The sequence below is a fragment of the Lygodium microphyllum genome, chromosome 14 (assembly GCF_053477565.2).
Source record: "Lygodium microphyllum isolate KBCC chromosome 14, Lygodium_microphyllum_v1.1.10, whole genome shotgun sequence".
Lineage (NCBI taxonomy): Eukaryota > Viridiplantae > Streptophyta > Polypodiopsida > Schizaeales > Lygodiaceae > Lygodium > Lygodium microphyllum.
In genome coordinates this window covers 46,620,881-46,636,019 of record NC_141148.1, presented here as the reverse complement: position 1 = coordinate 46,636,019, position 15,139 = coordinate 46,620,881, and the positions used below count along the sequence as shown (strand labels likewise).

Sequence of the window (15,139 nt, the reverse complement as noted above, 5' to 3'; positions counted from 1 at the left end):
ACTCTTTGAAGGTATGATCACCTTATGGAAGCCCGACTAAGTTCTTTGTGGCATTTGTTGCTTTGAGTAATAAAATATAAGTCAACTTTGTACCAATGGAAACATCATTCAAAGAAATTAAATTTAATTTCTCAAGGGTGGAAACACTTAGACACACAAAATTCAATAATCAAGAAAGTCAAGACACTCTAATTCGACCATTAGCACATCAAGGCATACCAATACTTACATTATCCACAAGCTTTGCCAAGTAACATCAAGTAAGTGGATACTAAGGTTCAGATCCCTTTGTAAAATTCTTCCTAATTTGAATAATGAGCTTTTGAACTTTATGTGGCAACTTGTTCATATAGTCCTCATGGTGGGTAGAACAAATGTTCCCTATATTTATCAACTCATCATGAAGAGTGGGAGCCACCAAAGCATGGGTATTTAAACTGCATAATTCAGTTTACTTATGTATGCACATTGGTTATAAATACTATAAAAAAAAAGAAATGCAAAACTTACCAATTCATTCATTGAAGACTAGAGAGCTCTGCAATCTCACTAATCCTTGTGGGATCAGTAAGAGTGCATAGAAGCTTGCAATCCTTGGATATTGTGTTGACAAAGTTTTCCTTTCTAATAGTTGACTAGGTCACTGGCTTGTGATTTCCCTCCCAAACATAGAATATCTTGCATAAAAAGAATTGAAATTCACCTCTACCCCTAATCTCACTCTCAAACTCGTCATTTATCTCTCACCATATGGCATCCCATCCTTCCATAATATTATCATCCACAATAGTCACTTGATTGGCACATGTACATACTAACACAATGAATGCAGCCTTCTTAGGTACATAGCCCTTCTTGGCAGAATTTGACTTTAAGCCTACGATTCAAAATAAAGACAATAAAAATAAAAGAAAATTGAAAGTGATATTATTTGCAAAAAAACTAAAACAAACTTGAGACATCATCTCGTCAAGTTCACTTCTTCTAACCTGACCAAAATCTTTTCACAAGCCACAATATGATCAGCCAGAAAGTATCTGCATCCCTGCTCATTTAGACTCTCATTCTTCTCTTCTTCTGCATACCCTTTAATGGGCACATCATCTGGTGCGCAGATCGGATGCTGTATGCTCGCGTAGTGAATGCCGGAAGGTCCCCAAGAACAATGGAACTCTACTTTTTGCATAAATTACAAGGTAAAAAGTATGAAAGACAAGAGCAAGAGACCAATTGGGTGCAATCTCCCCCCATGCCTTGTGTGAGCGCTCCATAAAGCATGTATTTTATGTATATTTCATCTTCAAGCTCAAATAATAGCCCAATTTACAAAATAGCAAGCTTTTAGCTTTTGAGTTTGCTTTAACACAAAAATAGGAATAAAGCTAATGGACGGTGCCCAAAGAGTCTGGCACGCCCAATACAATGTCCAAATAGAAATAACATAACTGTGCGCCCATGCGCATACAAAATAATAATAAATAATCGATGCCTCAATAAATAGGCATGACAAAATATAGGCGTGGCGCCTATTAAAATATAATCCATAAATCGAATACTCGCTATCCTCCAATGCTTTCCTCCTCCACTGCTGCTATCTCTACACATCAACTGAAGCATTCACAATCGTTAGTAATACAATTAAACCGACAAAATTGAATACCTAGCAGTCTTCAGCTACATAAATAAATCAACTGGTTAGAAATAAATCCTAACCTTAATTTATTATGAGTGCGCACTCTAAACTCATAAACGTTTATTAATTTAATATGCATTTTGTGGAATCACCCGCTATGGAATCACCCATGTACACACTAAATTAATGAAACACCCGAAAAGGACAGGCGTCCCCATCAACTTCTCGCACAAAGAATCCACTTTGTGTATGAGCCCCAGTCATCAAAGTTTACGGAATCCACCGTAAAACCTCACGGAATCCACCGTGGCACGGAATCCACCGTGAGATATGCCTCCTGGCATCATACCCCCGGGGTGGGATAGCAATTGACCTCAATTGCTATTAGCTCAATGTGGAGCTAACAGAGTGGGGAAAGCATTTAAGTCTCTAGCGTGCATCCATTGTGCTTCCTCTATAGGATGGTTCTTAAATTTAACTAGATATCTAGAATATCTTAGGCCAGTTCTAGTGGTCATAAAATCAGTAGCTATTATAGCTTTGAGTTCAAGTATTTCAGTCTCTTCCTCTAATAAAGGTGGGTTTTCATAAACAGGATGTACAGGTAATTGGCCTCTAAAAGGTCTTAATAAACTAATATGAAATGTATTGTGTATTTTCTAGTGAGGTGGTAATTCTAACTTGAAGGCATTGTCATTTATTTTATGAATGATCCTAAATGGTCCATAGAATCTAGGGGCTAATTTGACAACTGGGTGTCTATCTACACTTTGTAGTCTACGTTTTTCTATTCTCAACCAAACATAGTCATCAACTTTGAAATTCATTGCTTGTCTTTTCTTATTGGCTTGTTTGGTATATGATTGCTGGGCTTTAGCAATCATATCTTTAACCTCATCAAAAATAGTATTATGCATACTAGCAATATCATCAGCACTTTGAATTCTATTTGACAAAGATGCAACAGGTGTAGATAATCTATATCCATAAATCACTTCAAACGGTGCTTTCTTTGTAGATGTGTGTGGTGTATTGTTATATGCAAACTGTAATAAATGCAAATGTGTGTCCCATGTCTTAGGTTTAGAAATAGTATATGCGCGTAAGAGATCTAAAATAGTGCTATTAATGGCTTCTGTTTGTCCATTAGTTTCAAGATGAAATGCAGATGAGAAATCAATCTTGGTGCCTAGGCTAGCAAATAGAGTAATCCAAAAGTTGTTACAAAATCTAGAATCACGATCTGAAATAATAACTTTTGGCAATCCATGGTTAGTAAAAACAGTTTTCAAAAACAATTGTGCTGCCTGTGATGCTATTAAAGTTTTCTTACATGGAATGAAATATGCTTGTTTACTAAATCTATCTGCTACTGTCCAAATCATATCATGGTTAGATTTAGTATTAGGTAAACCAGTAATGAAATCCATAGAAATTTGTTCCCAAGGTTTAGATGGAATAGACAAAGGCATAAGTAATCCATACTGTTTACCATGATGTCTCTTAACTCTTTGACAAGTCAAACATTCAGAAACAATAGATACATCAGTGTCCATATGCGGCCAATAAAAATATTCAGTTAACGTACGTAAGGTAGATATGATACCTCTATGACCTTGATATGGGAGACAATGAATCTCATTCAAAACAAAAGATCGGAATGGAATTGTAACACACAATCTCTTTTCATAAAACATAAATCCATCATTATATGACAATGAATCAATAGGAATCAAGTTATTTTGAACTAATTTATTCCAATCAGCATGAAAATTAATATCCTGATGATAAGTATCTTTCATAGCAATCAAAGAATCAAAAGATATAACAGAAATATTATGAATGGCAGGTCTTCTACTTAATGCATCAGCCACTACATTTTCTTTTCCAGGTTGGTATTGAATGATAGGATGAAAACTCTGAATAAAGGATGCCCATTTGATATGTCGGTCGAAGATTTGAGGTTGGCTAAGTAAATGTCTAATACTTTGCTGATCGGTCTTAATCATAAATTTTGAACCCATTAAGTAGTGTTTCCACTGTCTTAATGCTTGTACAACTGCTAATAGTTCTTTGTCATATGTGGAATATTTCAGTTCAGAAGGTTTCGGCTTACAACTAGAATAGGCTATAGGATGATTGTCTTGCATAAGTAGAGCTCCTATTCCTGTTCCACTAGCATCGGTCACTACTAGAAAAAATGGTCTATTAAAATTAGGCAACTATAGGATAGGGGCATGGGTTAATGTATGTTTTAATAAGTCAAAGGATTTCTGTTGATTTTCGGACCAATGATAGACAATTCCTTTCTTCAGAAGTTTGGTTAATGGTAAAGCAAGTAATGAAAAATTACGTACAAACTTCCTATAGAAACTAGCAAGACCAAGGAATGAGCGTAACTCATGCACGTTTTTAGGTACAAGCCAATTCAATATTGCATCTATTTTCTTAGGATCAACTTTAATTCCATCAGATGATACAATATGACCTAAATACTCGATTTCTGTTTTCAAGAATTCACTCTTTTCAGGATTTGCATACAGTTGATTTTCTTTTAATAACTGAAAAACCAATGACAAATGCTCATAATGTTCTTTCTCATTTTGACTAAACACCAAAATATCATCAAAGAAGACAATTACACAATACTGATATTTCAGAAATATACGATTCATCATTCTACTAAACGTAGCATGTGCATTAGTCAATCCAAATGGCATCACTAAAAATTCGTAATGACCAAACTGTGTCCTAAATGCAGTCTTGAATATGTCTGACTTATCTAGTCTCACCTGATGATAACCAGACTTAAGGTCTATTTTACTAAATATAGCAGATCCTTGCAGTTTGTCCATAAGGTCATCAACTCTAGGAATGGGATACCTATTCTTTACAGTGATCTTATTTAAAGCTCGATAGTCAATGCACATACGATAGGTATTATTCTTTTTCTTGACTAACAGAACAGGTGCACCAAATGGAGAACTACTAGGTCTAATCAATCCTCTATTTAGTAATTCCTCAGCTTGACTCTGAATTTCTTTTTGCTCTATCTGGTTATGCCTATATGGTGCTTTGCAAGGTGGTTGTGTGCCAGGGATCAAATCTATTTTATGGTCTTCTGGACGTGAAGGAGGTAAACCAGGTGGTAGGTCTTCGGAAAAACAATCTTTAAAATGTGCAAGAAATTCTTTATGCCTAGGATGCATATGATTTTCTTTTACTTGCAGTCCATTCACCCAAATGAGATAGGATTTACTACTCTTGCGTAATGCACGTTTAGCTTGAGTATGCGAAAGCAGTGGAAAAACATTAGATGCATGCATACCATATAATGTAATAGATTTTCCTTGAAAATTAATATTCATTGAGTGTGTGGAATAATCTATATCTGGGTTATGCTGGTGACGTCAAGGCATACCTAAAATAATGTCACTCGACTGTAATGGAACAACTAAGAAATTTCTTCTTTCAGTGTATTGACCAATTTGAATCTCTAAGTCATGCACTTCCTGTGTACCATTATACCTAGTGCCTAAGAATGTTGCTTTGATACGATAATGCATAGGTACAGTCTGTAATTTCAATTCTTTTACTAATTTTGCTGAAATAAAATCATGAGTACTACCGTCATCATGCAAGATAATCTTTTCCTTTCCATGCACCAAACATTTCATAGTCAATAAAGAATGTGGAGTTGGCATACCTGGTAAAGTATCCGAAGGTGTAGTAGTGTCGTCCTCATCCTCTGTGAAATCAGGCATATCTTCATGTTCTCTTCGTCCATTGCTCCAAGGTAGTTGATATGGGCATGTGGATTCTTTGAATGACAATTTGCTGCTAGATGTCCAGGCTGGCGGCATTTATAGCATACTATTGGCTTGGCTTTGGTTACATTGTTTGCAATGGCAGGAAGTCTAGGGACATTAGGATTTGGCTGTGGAATAGGCTTAGAGTGTTGATTGACATTGGATGGTAATGCAGGTGGTTTTGCCCAATTTTTACGGAAAGATGATGAAGAGAAATGACCTGGATTAAATCTTCTAAAGTTGGAATTGAATTGCTTAGATCCATAATTACCATTGGCTTGGAATTGCTGTGGACGTCTGTCTCTACCTCGTAGCTTATCTTCAGTGTCATGAGCTAGTGAAATGGCGTCTTCAAGAGTAGCAGGCTTGAACATGTTATCTTCAGCGTAGTAATGCCCAAGGAGTCCAGACATATACTTGCGCTTGTGTGTCGCTTCAGGTACATCTTCAAGCATGCGTAGCTGGAGTAATGCATTCCAAAAACGCTCTGTATACTGAGGAATAGGCTCACGATCCCGTTGCTGAAGAAGATCCCATTATTTAATAGCTTTCTCATGAAATTGTGGAGGAAGGAAATTCTGCATGAACTTCTTCTTGAAATTCTCCCAAGTAGCAGGACAATCTATACTCTTGCGTACTATAGTCCACCAAAGAGATACTCTGTCCACTAAATGATTAGTGACACACTTGATTTTATCTTTTTCTGCATAGGTTTCCTCATGAAAATATGCTAGAACAGTTTTTCCTTCTCGTATGCCATTGAAAGTACGGAATTTGAAACTTCTTTTACTTATCTTTGATTCCTTGCGGATGGTTTGAGCTTTGAGAGTTGCGTCGATGGTACTTCGAATAAGATCTTCAACTTGAGGTTCTTCCTTTTTCGGTAGACGCTCTTTGTAAATTTTCCAGTTGAACTTGCAATGCTTGCCTAGCCCTTTGTTCTTCTTCCAATTGCATCATGATTAAGTCCAGCTTTTGCTCCATCGTAGGCTCGGATAGGTCGCCTTCAGCCATAAGATCATTCATATGTGGTTCCGTCATCCTGCAAAACTCAAAAGACCTTTCTCACTCAAAATCAAGTTAGCGGGATGAGCGTAGCTCAAGTTTGGGAATACAAGGCTTATGTATTTTTGGGTATAGCTTTCACAATCTTCGAAAAATCTGTGTTTTATCCTTCTTCGCATGCTGAAAATGCTTCAGCAAACCTGCGTATGGGTAGAATACCTTCCAATGAACAACTTTGTAGTTCAGAGTTTCTGCGCAGGAACAACTCTTCTAGGAGTTTTGAGCACAAGTCAGTTCTGACTCCAGTTGACTTGTCTGACTTGCAGAGTTGCAGACTTGCAGAACTTAGTTAATTTACAGAACTTGCAAAACTTGACCTGCTTTAGGTGACTTGCGGGATTTCAACTTGAGAGACTTGCTGAATCTGTTTGTGTGACCTGACTTACTGAAGCTTAGGTAACTTTGTTGCTTTGGTAAGTAAGCTCAAAGAGCTTACTGTCAAAAAACGTAAATTCGTTGGGGGGGGGGGGGGGGCGTTTTTCAGCCCACGGCGGAAAAATCGGAGGTCTCTTGAGACCTCACGATGACAAATCGAGGCTTTTTTAAGCTTCTTAAAGCTTAGCAAGCTTTAACGCTAAGCTTACTAATAATAAAACCTTTGAAGTTTGTGAGCTATGGAGCTTACTGTCTGTGGAAAAATAAAATGTCTTGGAGAGGGAGATGTAGGAGTGGTCCTCGACCTCTGTAGACCGGTCCTTCACGATCCAATGACAGAAATAGGGGTTCTTGATCGCCAGAAGTCTGCCTGTATCGACGGTCCGCGACGAGATTGACCGTAGAGCCCGATCGTTCCAGGAGCTCCGCCTTCGCACGAGATGGGTAGCGATTGGAATCTCTTGATCTCAGCTTCGCTCTGATACCACTGGTGTGCAGATCGGATGCTGTATGCTCGCGTAGTGAATGCCGGAAGGTCCCCAAGAACAATGGAACTCTACTTTTTGCACAAATTACAAGGTAAAAAGTATGAACGACAAGAGCAAGAGACCAATTGGGTGCAATCTCCCCCCATGCCTTGTGTGAGCGCTCCACAAAGCATGTATTTTATGTATATTTCATCTTCAAGCTCAAATAATAGCCCAATTTACAAAATAGCAAGCTTTTAGCTTTTGAGTTTGCTTTAACACAAAAATAGGAATAAAGCTAATGGACGGTGCCCAAAGAGTCTGGCACGCCCAATACAATGTCCAAATAGAAATAACATAACCGTGCACCCATGCGCATACAAAATAATAATAAATAATCGATGCCTCAATAAATAGGCACGACAAAATATAGGCGTGGCGCTTATCAAAATATAATCCATAAATCGAATACTCGCTATCCTCCAATGCTTTCCTCCGCCACTGCTGCTATCTCTACACATCAACTAAAGCATTCACAATCGTTAGTAATACAATTAAACCGACAAAAGTGAATACCTAGCAATCTTCAGCTACATAAATAAATCAACTAGTTAGAAATAAATCCTAACCTTAATTTATTACGAGTGCGCACTTTAAACTCATAAACGTTTATTAATTAAATATGCATTTTGCAGAATCACCCGCTATGGAGTCACCCATGTACACACTAAATTAATGAAATGCCTGAAAAGGACAGGCGTCCCCATCAACTTCTCGCACAAAGAATCCACTTTGTGTATGAGCCCCGGTCATCAAAGTTTACGGAATCCACCGTAAAACCTCACGGAATCCACCGTGGCACGGAATCCACCGTGAAATATGCCTCCTGGCATCATCATCCAAGAAAGGCATGGTAAGATGAGGTATGTACTCGTGAAGGACCTTATGCATGGCATTCATCATATGCGCGATAGAATTAGTGGCACCTTGAGGCAAGGTACACATCCTGACAAGCCCAATAGGAGTTCTCATAGTGGTTAGGTCCCTGCTTTCCAAGGCTAGCTCAAACTAATCATATCCCGACTACAAGTCACCTAAAGAATAGATGGCACATCCAGCAAATGCTTCTACAAACTCATCCACAACTGGACCTATACCAACATTCCTAATAGTAACTCTGTTTACTGGCTGCATGTCCTATATAAATCAGAGAGTACCATTCTTCTTTGGAACCGTAAACCACCTATTTGAGTATGGCGCAGATGACGGCTATAGGATACCCATCCTGATTTTCTCATTCAGCAAGTCAACTAGCTTTGGTAGGTGTGCCCTAGGCATTGGAATAGGTTGGAGGTTCCAGGGAATATGAGGGATAGTAAAGATCACCATAGGGGCAACAATATTCGGATTCACACAGCCAATCTCATGCAAGAAGAAAGCAAACCCCCTTCCATGTCACTCAAGCATATCCTGAAAGAACTGCTTCTCTAAGGGTAGAAAGAAATCACCATTTCCAATTTTTAATTTAGCAAGAGTCTCTACTGAAAGTTTATGGCCTATATGCTCTGGGTTCCTCAAAATTGGCTGCTTGGTAGCCCTCTCTACTTGCTGATCACTGTTAGGTGGAAGCGGTCCAACTACCGGCTTCACTTTCTTATCCACAATCTTGTATTTTATGTCAACCCTGGCTTCATTATGATCCTCTGCACTACTCAAATCTTGTTGTAAAACAGCAATTCTTCCCTCTGGTGGGGTGACTGAATATCCTCAGCCCTCTGCTCTATGGACTGCATAGAAACTGCCCTAAACTCTGGATGCTGAAATATTTCAGCAGTTAACTTTGTTGGCTGAAAGTTTTCAGCCCGCTGTGTCTCTGTAGGCTGATCATAATTAGCCGGAAACTTTGTTTGCTGAATTTCTTCAGCACTCAACACTTTTTGCTGAGTCACCTCAGCCTCTAACTCTATCCGTGACACAAAATCTGAAATTTCATGAAACCTGTCCAAGGACTACATTACATTACTGGGACAACTTTGCATATCAACTTTCAGCATATTTTCCATCTCTGTCATCATATCTGCACAAACCATACTATCATACATCCCGTCTATATGCTCATCATCCTCTAAAATACCTGCATTTTTCAAATCTTTCTCCTTCCTGCATATATACTGCCTGGCAGCTCTAGGCAACTCAAAAATCTTTTGATAACTCATCGAACTATTTGCTGAAATTCAACAAAATTGGAGGAGAAAACACTGTTGCCAAGAGGTGAGAATTCGAATCTCCTCTGCTTTGTACCACCGTCGTCTCGCAGGACAGCGGTACCTAATGAAAATCCGAATCCCTTGCAGTGGGCAAAGGCGCATCTCGAAGAGAATCCCTGTTTCTAGCATGATTTACACACACAGTCATAAGCTGAACTACTCTCATACCATCTTTACTTCGAATACGTGCATAAGCAGATCCGTCATCCATTACTTTCGTCTCCATGCGCATCTCTCTGATGAATGGTTGTCCTAGGATTATGGGGTAAGAGCATGAATCCTGCATAAAGAAATGGAAATCCTCCTCTACATCTCCAATAGAAATCCTGACACTGGGACAGGCAGCATACAAATCACATGCAGTGTTGTTGGCGGCTCTCATACGACACCCATGCTCTGCATCCATAGGCCATCTATTACTTTCATAAACTCTGTGAACTATGAGATTAATCTTTGAACCATGATCCACCAAAGCAACATAAGGCACCTGTTTCTCTCCAATTTTTACCATTGTTTCTATAGTTGCCCTAGCCCAATGACTCTGTGATAAGTGACTACGCGGTACCAAGATAGGTTCATCAGTTTCAGCATAATGCATAGGCTGAACCCTCTTCTCTGTTTGTGGAAAAACAGAAGCATTCTCGACCATAACCTCATCCTCATCCTCATCCAACTCCCCAATCAAAACTCCCTGTGTATCAGTAGTAGCCAATGTATGTCTTTTCCTGTTCATTAGGACTTCTTAGAATTGATCTTGAAACTCTCTTTTTGAGATGCCCAAAACCTCAGAAATAGTAAAAGTCACCTCACTGCCAAGTATCTTGTCATTATATATTTTCTTCATGTCAGTAGATGTCTCAATATCGGACATTAATCTAAATCCTGGCTGTTTTCTCTGTCTAGGTTCCTGCCTCTTTTCTTTCTTCTGAGCATCCTCCATTTGTCATTCTGGCCCTGGTCTCGAAGACGGCCCTGGAGTAGGTGGAGTAACAAACTCACCCCCTCTAGTCTTTTTAGCTGCATTTGGATTCTCTTTATCTCTCTTATGATTCTCCTCAACAAGTACATATGCTCCCTGAGATTTAGCCAAGTAGGCATAAATAGTGTACATCTCAACATGCGAATTCCAACCTGTCTCGGATCTGATGCTAGAACTTGCACTAGACAAAACAGCCTGCTGGATTTTCCCTTTGTTTTGCCGTCTCTATAGCATAGGTCCATAATGTTGATTGACTCTCTGACCCTTTCTCAATCTGGACTCCATATGCAGAGGCATCTCCTCTAGCTGCCACATAAGAAGTACGCGTAGCCATGTCATCCACTAAATTTTTCATTCCGCCTTTCCCAAAATTGGTAGCAAGTAGATCTTTTGTTTCAGCCAACCAGATCTTGCCATCTTGTCCCCAAAATACCAAATTCTTCCTCGCATATTGAAAAGATTCGCAATCCCTGCAATGCTGATGGTCCGTACTATCACACCAAATACATTTTCGATCTCTCCTAGGTGCACTAGGAGCACTAGAAGAAATAGTAGGCGCGGTCGAGGCAAACTGCTCTTTTAATTTTCCCACCAATTCTGCTTTAGCTGACTCCAGTGTCAAATCTGTTATGCATTTGATTATGTCATCGAGAGAGAAAGGAACCAAAGGAGCGGATGATTTCAGAGCAGAAGGAGCCGGCATCGGTCTAGGAACAGAAGGAATGGGAGGATTAGAAATAGTAGGCACTTGCATAGGCCAAGTAAGTGGCTAAGGGAGAGAAGAAATGATAGGGGTAGAAGTAGACACCGGGGCAGAAGACGACGTCGGAGTCATAGATCCATTTTGTAGTCAAGTCTTCCATATCCGCCTCTTGGTCAAAGTCGAGACCGCATCCTAAGCGTCCTGCCAATCAGTTTTAAGACCCATAGGCTTTGTGCAATTGTCAAGAAGCTCTCATAATTCTTCCTAAAGATCAGGATCTACAACTTGTAAGAAAAGCTCAACTTTCTCAATATCCAATGCTCTTTGTTCAGTGGCATCAAGCTGACTATACCTCTCTTCGAATTCTCATATCAATTTTGAAGCAAATGGACCTTTGTTTGGCATGTAGACCCCCCACTCTCGGAATGACCACCATGTAGCCATCCCAAAGTCCTCAAGAAAATACTCCTCTTTCAGGGCCTTCTTAAAGCCAATGCAAATTTTGAAGGAAGAGATCAATCACTTTTACCCTCAAGGCGGGTGTGACAAGGTGAAGAAAATATTTGCTCATAAGTCTTGTCGGTACTCCAAAAAATTCCATCTTAATCTCATACGTCTTCAAATAAGCCGATACATTACGGCCATCAAATAGCTTCTTTTCATTTTTAACTACTTCAATCGCCTTAGTCGTGCTGATTGCATTCTCTTGCTCCGAATATAGTTGCCTTTGCTGAGACAACTGTTGTTGATGTAACTGCTATTGCTGTTGCATATACAATTGTGCCTACTGATTTTGAAGTTACATATACATAGAAATGTTCTGCAAAATCTTCTTTAAATCATCTGTAGAAGTACTTGAAGCAGAAGTTGATGACGGAGTCGAAGTAGAGGACAAAGTAGGAATCGTAGAAGGGGCTGAAGTTGATGCTGAAGTATCTCCCATCCTAAAATTTTTAAATGCGACGCTTTCACGTGGGGTTCACCAAAGATGTCGAAGGGTTTTTCGAAAACAAAGTCGCGACCACAAAGGTCCTTGAGAAATTCCAAGACAGAAGATCAGATCGAGACAGTTACAAGACAAGACTTTTATGACAAGGTTTAAGTGCATTACAATTTTGGTTCAATTACAAGGCGGCAAGATGAATTATAAATATAATGATCAATCAAGAGAGTCAATCCTCTCAAGAAACCCACATCAAGATCTATATCAGAATACAAGAGCTTCAAATATGTCACCCAGTCTTCAAGAGAATGTCTTCAACTCCAATAAATGATCAAGGCAAGATAATCGGCTAATCCAACTGCTATTATCTTCCAACAAGAGTATCCTCTTTGAACTTGCTTTGCAGATTTTTCCAAGATTCGTCAAGGTTTAATACACTACTTCAAACTCAAGATACTTCCCATCTGGCTGCCATCTGTCTCAGGAGGGAAAGGAAGGTGTCACTGTGATGATCCTATTGCATAGAGGTAAACACAAGGGAAAGTAACCACCACTACAGGTGGTAGTAGGAGGCGCACTTTGAACCCTTTCGCCTGCGAATGCTGATTATTTGCAGATTGCCTCTTAGCCAATTCCTATTACCAAATCTTGTCATCTTTGTGGTCCTTTTACTTGATCAAATCCCTTCTTCCAAACATGCAAGGCTGTCGATGTGGCTGATTTAATGGTAGGTGACCTTGATAATGATGATGATGAGTTCCGTGTAAGCTTAAATACTTCCATTGCAATTTCTAGCTAGGTGCAGACACGGCTTCCCACCACAGAATCCCCTTATGGGCTTGCTTTTTTACTCTTAAACCCATGACCAGAGCCTCACATGCACAGAATCATAGTTGTGCAACACGAGCTGGAGAAGTTGCCTGATCGAGAATTCGGACCCAAAATAGACCGTGCGACGGTGCGATGACACACTCCGTCCTAATTCTTGAAGGTCTGCTCTGCTGTAGATAGATGGCCTACTCGATGAATAGAGAAAGAGGAAGAGAAATTGAAGATGCAGATTCCTCCCCTTGATGATTTATTAGCTATGTAATTTGTACTTTTCCATTGGCACAGCCGAAGCCCCCAAACTCACCTCACTCATCATCATACTACTTGGCATCGCTCTCAGTGTCTTCAAGAGGCAGCTGGACTTGAGCTACTGTAATCAAAGATATAAACCTCTGCAATGACAGTCTTAGTTGCAATGAGAAAAGGATTATGTGGCATGTAGCGAGCCGATTCACCTCTCCTTTCCTCCTTGCCTTCACACGATCGCGGCCTCTTCATCCACTCTCAACAAGAAGATAGGCCAACATCTACCTTCCGTCATGTGCCGCCTTGTCCATGAAACTTCCAGCTCTTCTGGATGCTTTTTCTCCAATTCCTTTCCCCAGTCCTCTTCTATCTCCCTGTTTTTTGCTTCTCTCTCACCACAAGCGATGATCAACCGAGACCTCCTTTTGCATGAGGTCCTTGGCACCGAGACAATCTCACAGCCCTTCTGTAGCAGTAGGTTGGCCTCCCAAGATAGCATGACCCCATCTCAACGTCGTCTCCTTCCCAAGGTTGTTATCTTAGTACCTTCATCACTGGCTTCCTCCTGTTGTGTCTTGTCGTCAAGTGCCTTTTTTTCATTTCTTCCCCAATAGCTAGCTAGCCCATCTGCTAAACACGGCTCACTCATCTTTGCAATCACGTTACTTTTTTTTTCCTTAAGCCCTGCTCCTGTCTTAGATGGCCACTGCATTTCCCAAAGCACATTCAACATGCCCCCAAAAAGCAGTGCATTCAGTAAAAGCTTCCTTTTAGTCCCAAAAAAGCTCGTTTCTATTCAAGGTTTGTTGGAAGCTTGTAGAAGCTTCTTCTCTCCAATCATTATTTATCCCCTTTTACACAGAGCATATTTGAATTAGATCAAGAAAGGGCTTTTGCACTCACTAAAGTGCGGGTTTCTCAACCTTGATTGAATACATACACATTCACACGAAATCATGCACACATAGGCTAAAGAAAATACCGGTACTACCCGAATAGGTACAAAAAATATAGGGAAAAAACATCACACACATAGGAAAATTCAAACACAACGACTAGGTATGCACAAAACAAGAATGTCACACACATAAACTTTTTGGTGGATTCCACACCTCAGATGTGCAGTAGCACGACATCGTGCCATTTCATCAGTGCATCTAACTTCTACAATAGACAACATCTTTTACTCACAACAATAAAAGTTCCAAATCTATTGGCTACCTCCCTAGGTATGCCTCTTCATCTCAATAAATACAAGTTGACATTATCAAACAACCAAACGATGCCGATCTTCATTGATAATCCCTTGAGTGATGTGAGTCTTTATCCTAACCGGATGGGGATGTGAGTATGGGTTGCTCTCTGTTTTTCTCAGAAGAGCATGATATAAAGGGTAGAGTGAGTGAACAACCTTTGTCCTTTAAATTCAATAGAGAGGTGCAATGTGTGAATGAAGCATTGTACAAATGTCTAGGCCTTTCCATGCACAAAGCACGATGTGTTCCTATACATGGCGCTATAAGGCTCCTTGGCCTTTCTTCTCACACTATATGCTACCACAAGGTGGGATGCACTATTGCACCATCAATTACATACAAGGCATACAACCTCTGCACAAGTATTCAAGATGATGTAATGATTACATCAATGGGTATGAGAAACTATATTTTCCTCTTGTATTTATCAACAAAGTGTGAGATAGAGGGGGGGTTGAGCATGATTGGTTTTCCCTTCATCAACTAAGAGGTGAGGATTGAGGGATGTTACAAAAATTCACATCAAGTATGTTCTTGTTTTCCTATCCATGTACTGGAGCGGGGA

At 39.8% G+C, this 15,139-nt stretch overlaps 1 protein-coding gene across 1 annotated transcript in view; it reads right to left on the bottom strand.

The window, feature by feature from the left end:
- Positions 1 to 14,454, bottom strand: part of LOC148025569 (putative LRR receptor-like serine/threonine-protein kinase RKF3) — a 33,558-nt gene extending 19,104 nt beyond the window's left edge. Inside the window, exons 1-2 of the mRNA XM_087691989.1 lie at positions 14,431 to 14,454; positions 13,865 to 14,024 (exon numbers count right to left, since the gene is read on the bottom strand). Of these exons, the coding sequence (XP_087548115.1) occupies positions 13,865 to 14,024; positions 14,431 to 14,454 (184 nt within the window). The remainder of the gene's footprint in view (positions 1 to 13,864; positions 14,025 to 14,430) is intronic.
- Between the last annotated feature and the right edge of the window lie 685 nt (positions 14,455 to 15,139).